The sequence below is a fragment of the Simochromis diagramma genome, unplaced genomic scaffold, assembly GCF_900408965.1.
Source record: "Simochromis diagramma unplaced genomic scaffold, fSimDia1.1 OVJJ01000466.1, whole genome shotgun sequence".
Lineage (NCBI taxonomy): Eukaryota > Metazoa > Chordata > Actinopteri > Cichliformes > Cichlidae > Simochromis > Simochromis diagramma.
The window spans coordinates 2214685-2227704 of NW_024387287.1; the positions used below are offsets into that span (position 1 = coordinate 2214685).

Consider the following 13020-nt stretch of genomic DNA (forward strand, 5'->3'; position numbering starts at 1 on the left):
ATCCATTCTAGTAAATTCATTTGACTGAAACAGTATTCATTCCTGACATGAAATTTGCCTGCAGTAAAGGCTGCTGGATTCTGTTTATTGTCCTCTTGGTCTATTCTGAGTCCCGGCTGAAGGGTTTCCATTATGGCTTTACTGGCATTGACCCTTTCATCATGTTCCCAAGCATTTACATGAGATAACAATGCAGGGAGAATTTCTTAAGATCTCACTTCAAAATGGCAGGAAGACGATATGCTGTATGTCTGACAGCCAGTAATTCAATTTGAAACAGCTATATTGCATTTGCAATGTAATTCACACAAGCCATTTCTGCACCACCTCCTCTTAAATTGAATGGGAAAGAATTAGAGGTGGACTTTCATGTTGAGACTGAGTACATCCCAGTTCCAACAGTTACTGACAGACAGACAAAATGACAGTGTGAAATACTATCCCTGTGATGGCACTGCATGTAAATAGGGACAATTTCACAGCTTTACAAACAGAGCTGTTTCAAACCTCTCTGAAAAAGAAACCTTTTTTAAGCAGCACTCTGTTTTTTGGACAAATTAAATTTTGTTTTACAGCATTCTAAATGGTGAGGATTTTTTCTTCTTCTTTTCAGTCAGGCAGCCAGAAATGCTTCACGAATACCTTTTTATCAGGTCAGAAAATTCAGTGACATGGCTTGAAAGATGAAATGATTATTTTCCTATAGTGACCCCAACACCTCAGCACACCATGACAACACATTTCTCCTCTCACATTTTCTCTCCAATTTGTTGTGAGAGGAAGATTTAGCCTGCTTTGGAATGGTGAAGCTCTCTGGCTTGCCATTTGATGTCAGGGTGAAAGATAGAGAGAGAGAGAGAGAGAGAGAGAGAGAGAGAGAGAGATGGAGAGAGAGGGAGAGTGGGTGAGTAAGGATAGAATAGAGTGCGTTTCAGTGTTGGGGGATCAGAGCTTCTTTGGTTCTCCAGCTCTGTCTCTTTGATCCATATCCCCAGGCCTGCCTGCCGCACTAACTCAGGCCTCTGCTCGTGATTCCTGACAACTGTCGGCCTGAGATAAGGAGGTGGGATGGGGGGTGTGGGGGGGTGTGGGGGGGGCTTGCCTGCACACCATCCACCCCCAGCAATACTGTAATATATGCTTCTGCTTCCTCAATGAGGAAATGTGTTGAGTTTTATTCAAGAAATGGGAGCATTTGTAGCCCCCCCGCACACAGACACACACACGCACACACACACACACACACACACACACACACACACACACACACACACACACACACACACACACACACACACCAACCACCTCCATCCTCAATTAAATATTACTTACAAAAAAACGCCCCAGTTTACAGTGTGTAGACATGGAGACATAGTTCTATGCACCTGAATATCAATGACAGTTGTACCTAATACTAGGCTCAGCTGCTATTAAAATTTGCAGTACTAAGCCCTTTGACTGGGCATGCTGTCAACTGGCATGCTACCATGTCAACAAATCAAAAAGGATGAGCACATATATTTACATCATTCCCGTAATGAGAAATGGATACGAGATGGGGGTGTGGGGTGTTAATTGGAAATCCCCTGAAACACAGACGCTGCTTTAGTTTGGCAAGACGCAAACCAAGCAGCTTTATCAAGAAAATAAATAAATAAAATGCAAGACCTACTCAAGAAAGCTGCCAGAAAAGCTGAGGAATTTAAATCATACCCACTGATGTTTGTAGGATATATTTTTCTTTATTTGTCACTTAGAGTGTTACCCTCTCCTCCTCCCTCAGTAAAAACTAAACATATCCACTGAGTTCTGTCTGACTGACTGAGTGGGTAGAGAAGTGTTAAGCCTCTCTAGTTCTTGTGGTTTGGATAAAATGTGGGTGTTGATTGGCTACAGATAATATTAACTATAACCTGGAAATAACATCTGCTTTTCTGTTTAAATGCTTGTGTTTTTACAAGTTCTTGTATCATGACCAAAGAGTGCACTTGTCTCCAATGAGTCAGGGTAGTTGCAGTATTTTTCACAGCGGTTATTTGATATTGTGACTTACTCAAGGAGATTTACTGCTGAGTGTGTCTTTATTGTTGACATAACGGTAACAGAATAGTGGCACTTATCTGTCCCAAAATAAGATATTTGTCTGTCAGTTTAACTAGATTACATTGCATTTTTTTCTTAGAATTTGTCTTACAATAGACAAGCAAAGATTTCTTCCTGCACTGTTAGACTTTTCATCGCCACTTTACGGTAACATACTGGCGTCACTGTTGCCAGCATCATACCGTGACGCCGTGTTACGGTAGCTTACCGTTCTGCAGGATGATACCGTTTTTTGCTGGTGTGGTATAATACTCTTGGATAGATTATGGTAACGCACCGTAGCCTTTTTTACGGTATCTTACTGGCGACAGTGACGCCAATGAGATCCCGTTATGTCGTTATGTCGTAAATTACGTCAACAAAGTAACATCATACTGTGATTAAGAAATTGGTATACTACCGTTTATTCACGGTATGTCACTGTAAGCCCACTGCAAGGTAATAAACTGCAATATATTAACCAGTAACTTACCGTTATCACGCATCATCAGTACCAAAAATATTCATCTCTGCTAGAGGATACCGTGTCCCAACAGGCGGTCATTTACTGTTTAACAGGTCGTAATTTACCGTAATTTCAGTTAACAGTAACATACTGTAAGAGACTGGAGGGTTCCAAAAAAATTGGATGGATGGATGGATGGATGGATGGATGGATTGATTGATAGATAGACACACACACACAAAATATAATTCATGTGCTTTACACCACTTTATTTCAATTCTGATTCTTCCCTGCTGAAATACACATTTCCAAAATCAAAAACTGAAAAGAACTGAAAACATATTTTCATTGAGGAAGCACTTGTTTTTACTAAACCATGTAATACATTATTTTCTCAGATGGTTGTACAAACAATAATGATATTATGTCATATCCATATCATGGCAGACAACATATGCTCAAGTGTTGGGATTTCTTAGTTATATTTTGTAGGGTCTTAAACCTACAATGTGAAGTGGCTTGGCATTCATTTTGTTGGCACCATACAAATAAACTGAATTGTAATGAATATAATATCAAGCCCCACACTTCTGCCTTTATATACACTTTGTCCAAAATACTGGCTCACACCACCAAATCAATGCACAAAACAGGGTCCACAATGACATGGATGAGCATGTGTGGTGTGAAGGAACTTGACTGACCTGCACTGAACCCTGATCTTGCTTTGTGGACTGAGTTCATTGATTTGTAGGGTGAGCCAATACATGTGACAATTAAAGTGTAAGTAGCTGAAATAATTTTTAACAAACGGGTAAAAGAAGGAAAAAAAATCAAAACTGTTGCACTCAAAAAACCTATTGGACAGAGACAGCGTCTTGCAAGATGGCAAGAGAGCTTGTCTTCATTGTTGCTCGTCTTGTGTAAATGTCCAGAAAGCATGGCCCATGGATCATCTTTGGAGACACAGGTAACAACACATTGGTCACTTAAATTATACAAGAAATGCACTAAAAATGGCAAAAACAGTTACCTAATTTGAAGTTCTCCACTCAAATTCAGTAAGCCGCTGGAGGAAAGTTGTGACATGAGGGTTAATGTGAACAACCTTTTGCTTCACAGTGGTCCCAGTCCTTCTGCTTGTCCCAACCTTGGAGGTACATTTTGTTCCCTCTTCAGGGTTTATCCTTACAAAAAACCTTGCACACGCTGACTCCTGGTATTCCAGGTTCAATACCAAAGAAGACTGACATTGCATCAGCAAAGATGTTCTCTTTGTCCAGCTCAACAATTACACGCCCCTCTGCACTCACCATCCAGCAGGTGGCGGTCATTGAACTTTGTCCTTAAATATATAGGGGCAACATGTTGTCATTATGCAACATAAAATAATTTCAATACTTCACTTCTTCACACTGTCTAGATAGTCATAAAGCAAATAGCTATGTACAGTTATTTATTAATGGCCTTATGTACATAAGTCCATTTTAACATATTGTAATTGTACATAATTGGGAATTATTCTGCACATTAAACACACCTAACAAACAGTCAGCCCAATTAAATTACTGGAGATGAATCAACTGTATGGTTATTTTGGAGTTTATAGTTTGTGCTGCTGTTAAACTTTACAGTATTGACTTCAGTATTTCTGCTGTTGGTGTAGCTAGACTACTATGTTGATCAGTAATATGTAATGTGAAATTTGATATTGTTACTTTGCTGGATTCACTGAGACACATGTCCAACAACCTTGGTTTATAAAAGAAATTACAGAAATTTGAGCTAACAAAACAGAGACTGGATACCTGCGTCCACGAAAAGCTCCTGTGCCAAACAGAAATTTTAATATGGTCTAATCAGCTCTATTTCATAAATGACTTCTTACCAAGCATAATCAGCCTTGGGGTGCTTGGTAGGCTTTTAACATGCAAACTGAACAATATAAATTTGCGTGCACTGAAGCCACAAAATTTAGAAATACACATAGTTGCAAAAAGTTCAGTGACCAATTACCTTTCCTAAATGACATATACAATGCAAAAAATAAGAGTATTGTCAATAGGGACCAATTCCCAGTTTTTACATGATCAAAATTATTCACAAAAGGCTTCAATAAACAGAAAATGTGTGCCGACATGAGAACAGTGCACAAAAATGAAAAGATATTTGAGCTCGACGCTTTAATGGGTTTAACATGACTTAGTCAGCACTCCGCACCGTACAGGTAGAACAAGCACACCTGAAAACAGCTTTAAGCATTTGGGCGCAACCTTGGTAGTTCACCGATTCACCTGTTGCAAACGTCCAAGTTTCTATCAAGTCTCATAAATCCATCCGCAACTATTACCTAACTAGTCTTTTGAGTCTCCACATTCATAGATATTGACATTTTGTCTTAGCATTTGAATGAAAATATCCTGGTAGGGTAGCTTAAAAGTCAAAACAAACAGTAATAAGAACGCATTTCGGACTTCTCTCGAATAAGTGAAAAAAACACTTACCTTCAGACTGATTAGCTGGTTCCAATCCAACTTTAATGTGTCCCATGTCAGTCCGTTTTAGGGAAAAAGTGTTAAGTGGTTTCATTTAATTTTGAGATACTCCCGCATGGATGAGCAATTTGGAGTCTAGCAGAGTTATCACGAATAGCATATGATCTTCAGATATAATCCAATCAACCTTGCATTTAATCCGATTGAACATCCAGTTACCTCTGACCAGGGCTGGACTGGGACAAAAAATCGGCCCGGGCATTTTGACTAGAGACCGGCCCACCAGGATAAAGATTGAAAATGTGACGTCATTCAGGGTAAAACCGCAAAGGATTCTGGGAACTTGTGGCAAGAGGTACTAGCGCACGCAGGCTTTCAATTGAACTCAGTTACACAGCGATAAAAAGAAACCCAAAAAATGGCAAGAAGCTGTTGTATTATTAACTGCAATAGCCGGTCGCATGACAGCCACGGGAAGCCGACGGGTAAAGAGATCGTTTGTTTTTTTTATCGGATTACGTCGTTGAAGAGAAAATTTTTTAAGCCATGTTTCCGAAGTAAGAGCCGACGGATGGTCTGGATATACCAAATATAACGTCTCAGAACACTCCAGCTCACATGTTAGTCTGCTCCAAGCATTCCCACAAAGGTCAGAGTTTTGTAGTAGTTAATACGTCATTTTTCTTAACATAATTGGTGATATAGGTTACAAGCAAGTCTGGCGCTGAACAGAAATTGTCGCGCTATGCTCCTTTATTTATTGTGCATAAATAGTGAATTGTCCTGACACAATATTGCATTTCGCTTCTGTTATTACCATGGTACATTGACAAAAACATATACTTTTATTCACAGGATAAAACAGTTGTTTTGTATCACTAATTGTCCAGTACGATTACAGCATACAATATTATTGTCACTGCTAAACTATTCCTGGGCTTGTTGCAGTGACCTGAAGTTACTAAAAACTTCATGAGTGTATGCACTCACTCCAAGAACCGTATAATTATAAATCTGAGCGTGGTGAAAGTTGGGCAGCACGCTAACGTCTTTTGTCCACTCTGTGTGCTCGTAAGGGTCTGACCCTTTCACTCCTTTGATTTTTTCCTCGTATCTTTTCTTTGTCTTTTCGTCAAGTCTGTACGGACCGGCATTGTTCTACTTTTGTTTTGTACATTCCTTTTTTGTGCGGCAAAGAAAAAACAAGAAGGTATTGGAACCGGGGAAAGAACGTTTTGCGGTGCTGCAAATGCTTGCATTTGATGCGGTACTTGGATTGTTTTGCCACGAGTTCCCGGCATGCAATGCACGAAAATCACGTGATTGATAAACAAGGGGGAGGGTGCATCCGGCCTCCTCGGCTGTAATTGGTCCAGCCCAGAGTCGATCATGACCAATTGGCCAATCCGACACCTTTCATTATATATACCCTTCCTAAAAAAAAAAGAAAATCCATTGGCCCATAAAAACAAAAAATCGCCAGTGGCCCACAGGGCAAATGCCCGGTATGCCCGATGGCCAGTCCAGCTATGCCTCTGACTACTTCTAAGTTGCACATGTTAACGGTCTCATCATCACTCTGTGCTGCAGCGAACTGGATCTGTGGCACAGAATAGTTGATGGTCATGTTGTTCTCCTGCCTTGCAGCTTTGTTTGAGTCTGAATTGCGGCTTAAACGTGCAAAACTAAGAGAAGCAGATCAATATTTTCTTCTTGTTGTTATTTAATGGTGGTTGGCAACCAGCGAAAGGAGCATTAACCACCTCGAGCAATATTTTCTATCCCCATTGTTGTTTAGAAAGTGAATACCCGACGTGTGCGTCATACGTCACGTTGTACATCAGGTGAAGGTGTGGTGTCGGCTATCGCACCTGTCGCATTAAAAAGCTTTAAAAACGTAACAATCGCTTTAAAAACACAACCCAACGCGCTAAACTGTGATAATGTGTTACATTATCACGTATATCCAGGACATCTCTTCTGAACCAAGACGAAGTGGTGCTACAAAGGAATTATTTCTTTAGGAGAGTGCATTTAATAGCAGTCTGGCCTGCAACAAAATGCACCACTAAAAATACAGTTTCTGCTTGTCCCAGGATTTATTAATTTTGAGAGTGAAGTTGTAGGACTGATGCTGGTTAGTGGTGTAGGTTTCATGGATGTGACACCTTAACTTGTGTAAAATGACGACCAGAGCATATTATTAGGTTAGTTCACTGTAGTTAGGCAGAGGTGTCTTAAAAAGTACCACCTTATACAAAACAAATGAAGGTCCAGTATAAGAAAGAATAAGAAGAGAAAAAAGGAACACCCTGCTAAATGAAGTCATTTTTAAACATTACTCTAAATGTAGCCATTAGTTTTTGTTGCTGGGCATACAAAAAATAAGTATACTTCAATTATATTTCCCAAGTATACCTTAACTAGTACGTATACTAATAATGCTTCTTGGGACTATATTGGCCCCCGTTTTAGTACATAACAGTATTCTTGAAATTAACTTTTAGATGTACTTTTTTGTTCACCATAATTGTACTAGCATAATGTCATAATGTCTACAAAAGTATAATTAAAATATACTCGACTCTATCACAATACTAACCTTACAGTATTAATAATGTTTCACATTGTTTGAATAAACAAATACATTTATTAATATGTGAGGTTCCATTCAGCTCAAGGAATTAAATTTTAGTGTGGCTGCAACTTACTCCTTAAGTTAAAAAATTATGCTGTATATTGTAGTTTATATGTTATACTACTTTCACAGTGAATCACATTTTATAGTAATACACTCTGAATGAGGATTTAAGTAATTACTCTTAGATCTACAGTAGAAAACAACAGAAATCTCGATGGTGTAATAGTATAATCTCAGTAACATCACCAATTGTTACATTTGCTGTATTTTACAGCTGTTTCCATGAGTACGGTGAGTTACCGTAAAAATAATGTAATCTCATGGAGTTTTCCCACAATTACATGCAAATTACAGTACTAAACTGCTAACATCCTTTAGAGTTTTTTACTGTTGATTTTGCAGTACTAAGCTATGGAAATTACTGCAAAGGCTAACAGTGTGAAATTTAATTTGATTTGTTTTTTAACTGATGGGGGAGTTGGGATTTTGAAGATGCTTGGCCTAACAAAAAATATTGATTAGTAAAATGGCATAATTACCTCTGATTGCATCAGATATTTGAATGCATACTGATACTCTTGAAATGCTTTGCAAATACTTCCTGACTAAGATTCAAAGGAAGACTGTGTTAGATATTATCAACACAAGCAACACTAGCCTTAATCGCAATTGCTATATCTGCTCACAACAAACATTCAACCTGACAGTAAGTGGTGCGTTATAGTAAAGCATGAATGAGTGTACATGTAGCATAAAATAGTTGTTCTTTGGCTAGAACAATTACCATGACATAAAACTGGTGTGATGTTCACAAAGTCAAATTTCTCAGTGTTCTTCAGTGGAGAAACAATATAATAAATAATCTTATTCCAATATAGTATCTGTACCGACATTTCTTTTCTTTTCTTCTTTTTTGCCTGTCCCGTCCGGCAGTAGCAATCAGAATGATTGTCTAAAGCCCAATAAAAATCCCCAACAAATTTGATTTTCCCAAGTAGATCATTAAGGCTTTGCCATACTGGTCCACTTAATTGATCTTTATCATTAATTGACTGAATTATTGATTTATTTAAAAACATATTTTTTTCAAACTTTTAAGTTATTACAATTGGAACAGACAGGACCAGGGGGTAGGCAAGAAAAAGACATAGATGGAAGTTCAAGAAAAGGAGAGAGAAAGAAAAACAGAGGGGAAGAGAGACAGAGCGAAAAGACACTAAAAATCATAATCTGCTGGAAAAAAGAAAACAAGCAAAATAAGAAAACACAGTAGGGAAACCACAGCAACAACCTATAAATAACAGTGAATAATAAATATTGAATGCTGAGTGGCACACAAGACGGACAATGCTCGATATGCTTAGAGGCAGCAGCCAAGGAAAATAGTGTGTGTCTGTGAACACCCGTGCACACGGGTGAAGCACACATGGAGGAGATCCAGAAACCAGACATCTGGAGGCCCGAGAGCCCAAGGATGAAAACTGGAGGGGCAGCCGCACCACCACCCTAGAGAAGAGCTGAGGCGGGTCACCCAGCAGGTACGGTGCAGAAGCCACAGGGGGCTGCGGTGACAGACTCCACCGTGTTTCAGTGGAGCCTGAAACATGGTGGAGCCTGCAGAGCCCCCGGGGCCAGAGACCCAAGATCCGAGGGTCCCCCACCCCCAGAAGGGGCCCGACTGAGCCACGGGCACCAGGCACCGCCAAGAAGCCGCCGGGAGTGAGCCAGTACACACTCCACCACCCAGACCTGGACACCGAGAACCACTAACGCACCCGACAAGTGGGGACATCAGCCAGGTGGGGGGTGACACACCTGAGGGGGCCTGAGATGTTCCCAGAGAAGTGGAGTTTAAACAGATTCCACAAAAATATGTAAACACAAAGCACAGACCAGACGCATCAGAATCAGTGAGATGTTGGCTTTCTCACCTGATGGCACGTACATGGACACGCCATCGGGGCTGAAAGCAGACAGCTTGCAGATTCTGATGTGTCGGGTCCGTGATTTGTGTTTACATCTTTTTTTGCGCTAGATTCTGATGCTGCAGGTTTCATCACTCTCCAATCAAATTTGACCAGCACCAAAGAAGTCCAAACTACTCTTCACACTTCGCTTCACATTTCGCTTCACATAAACCTCGTCATGAATTCCCTCTTACTTTTGCTGTTTTGCTTCCACCACGATAAAATGACACTTCATGCACAGCTCTCTCTCTCTCTCTTGCTCTCTCTCAGTGTACTTCAAGAACAGTTTCCCCATCTAAAAATCTCTGTTTTCTGCATTATTCCTTGCTTATTACCCACCAGTCTACTGTTATGTACAGTGCTGTCAGCCACTGACTTCCGACAAGAAACTCTCTTTTCTACTGTTCAATACTGAAGAAATTTAAACTTTTTAAAATTATGCAAAATTGCAAAACACTTAGCTGTGTCTCTAATTAAACCACTGTAACTTGGGTCTGCTTCACTTCAGCAGCATCAGGTAATGTTTATATGATGATTCACGGTTTTCTTCAGTTTTTGTTCTACTGCAGAACGTTTTTGTTCTACTGCAATATTTTTAAGGTGGTTATCTGCCATAAAAAGCTAGGCCAGGAAAATCTCCCTCATGTTTTTCTGTGTTTTATGCTCAGTTACTTTGACACAAAGGCATCTGCTGTGATGCTTACACCTTTGATAAAGTCTCACAAGTGTCAGCTTTGTTTTTATTGATATAAAAATATGGATATGTACTGAAAAATGATCAGGATTATAATATTTATGACTGTTTGGGGCAAAATTTCCCCAATTCAAATTGTATCGAATCGAATCGTGGATCGAATCGAATTGTGGATCAAATTGAATCGAGTCAACCCTAGAAATCAGTGATGATACCCAGCCCTAAATCAGACTGCCCCCGGTCGGGCAGCAGCAGGGAAGCCCAGCATTCCAGACCCCGATCAGACCGCCAACTCCTCCTCCCGGCCCCCCACCCCAGATGGCGAACAGAGAACAGGAGTGTGAAAACCCCATATCTCACTCCGGCCGCTCGTATGTGGTGTTGCAGCTTTCTGTTCTAAAGTGCATTTAAAACATGGAAGGGGCATGATAATCTCTGCCAGAAAGCAGCTGGTATCAGCACAGCCCCTCCAGAGAACAATGTCTAAATGTATTTACTATGTATTAACTCAGGGCCTTCTTGTGGTGAGGTGACAGTGCTAACCACTGTATATCTGTGTAATCCTATTCAGATACTTTCTATCTATGCTCTGAAACATGTCTGCAACTTATGAGAAATATGGGAAGGTCAAACTGGATATGAGTGCTCCAGGGTCTTCCTCCCTGTGCAGATATTGAGAGAAACTATGATCATTTGCAAAAAGCAAAGATGTGATGCTTTTTAATATTGTTCACTACATCAGGGACAAGAATTTGCTTTTATTGTGGATGGACATCATGCTATGAAAATGGAAAAATGCCCTTGACCTTGAGGATATTTTGGATGTAGATCTATTATGTGATCATTGATTATAAGTTTAATTAAATTCTGACAAATGGTCTAAGAGGAATAGCTGTTCTTGTGAACTGTGGATGGATGAGATGAAAGAGGCCTCGCCATGGTGTGAGCTTACAGGTCCTTTGGCTGCATAAGCTAATAATAAAACCACACTGAACATGCAACTTTATAAACTGTATTTTGTGCCTTTTTCTGTGACCTGCAGAGAGAAAGAACTTTGACAAATCATGTGACAGCATATCTTGTGAGAACCAATGACCTTTTGGTGGTAACAAATTAAAGCTTAGGTATTCATCAGGATGATTAAGAATTATTCTTATGCATAAGCTAGTGGTCCTCAAGATATTTTGCTCTGTTGCCTGTGGTAAATTCTGATGCATCTTCTCTTTATTTGCAGGTTATGAGCATCCTGAGTAACTCCAGTGGTGTGTCCTCACAAACACAGCACGATTTCCCAATCTCACCTCTCCACAGCACTCTGGACTCTACTTCATCCAACAGTATTTCAGCCAGCTGCAGCCAGCGTTCAGCTGAGGCCTCCATTAAGACGGTGGACAGCCTTCCCTCTTCCCAGTCTTACTGTCCCCCCACATACAGCACCACCAGCTACAGCATGGACCCATCTGTGGCTGCTGCCGGCTATCAGTACAGTCAGTACGGCCAGAGTGAGTCCTTCTACTTCAGATTAACTAACAAGAATAACTTTTAAATACTTTTCCTGGGTAGAGTTCCTTATGCTTTTCCCTTTGAGCTTAGTGGTCCTATTTTCACAAATTATGCTGGCAAACTACAATTACTAGTTGTCCTTCACTGCCACTGTATGCCATGGAAAAACAAAATAACTTTTGAGCAAACATTTAATAAACTAATTCAGTCTGACATTCACTGAACAAAACCTTTACAAAGGGATCAGTATGCATGGAAAAGTTGTCATAACAGCATTAATGCAGAAAATAATAAGCAGCTCCTTTATACTTGTGTTGATAAAAGCTTACTTATTACTGAGTAATTTTCTCAGTCATATAGGTACCTGCCGATATTAATAATGCCGGAATACAGCTTGCTGGCACTTTTTAGACCCATTCTTTCTAATTTTCACACATGCTTCCTTTGTTCAAGAAAGTTCCTGTCACATACCAAGTATTTTTAATGGGTATCAATAAAACTCAATAACAGATATCTATAATAATAATAAAAACTTTCTAAAACATCAGTGCTTACAGATCTGGATTTTAAGTAAACACATCATGAATTTGAAAATGAAACAGCCTTAGCTGTTTTGTAGGCATTCTACAAGTTAAAAACTAAAAACATTTAAAATTATATATATCTTCACTTTATTCACTGTTTAAGGAATGTGTATTTATAAAATCATGATAGGGAGGTAACCAGTTAGGTATACGATTTATATCAGGATTGTTAATTCAGAGGCAGGCTGTTTTTCAGGTAAAGAAGCCACTTGATGAAAGACAAATTTATCAGTTGTTCTAACAAACAGGCCTCTAATACAGGGGATTACACAGCATCCACTCTACGTTAGGAGAACCAAAGCTAGAATGACTCTTGTGATCAGAGGGACCAACAAAGTGTTTTGTTTTCATTTGAAAAATTTTGTTAGTCAGCCACTCAGACAGAAGTCTCTGTGCCAACGTTCTCTTCAGGTTCATTAGCCAATGTTTCAAATTAGAGAGTTCTTCTGTAAATAACCCATCAGCTGCAGTAACCCCTAACCTGTTAGGAATAAATATGGAACACATAAGAACACATAAGAAGTTCTATTCTATTTTGTCATGACATAGGCCTAGGTGCATGTATTTGTTGTCCCTAGAGAGAGTTTT

At 39.6% G+C, this 13020-nt stretch overlaps 1 protein-coding gene across 4 annotated transcripts in view; it reads left to right on the top strand.

Moving 5' to 3' along the window:
• Positions 1 to 13020, top strand: part of LOC120716237 (paired box protein Pax-7-like) — a 142569-nt gene that overhangs the window by 60503 nt on the left and 69046 nt on the right. For all 4 annotated transcript variants that reach the window (XM_040003690.1, XM_040003692.1, XM_040003689.1 and 1 more), the window contains exon 8: positions 11580 to 11847. In XM_040003690.1, the coding sequence (XP_039859624.1) occupies positions 11580 to 11847 (268 nt within the window). The remainder of the gene's footprint in view (positions 1 to 11579; positions 11848 to 13020) is intronic.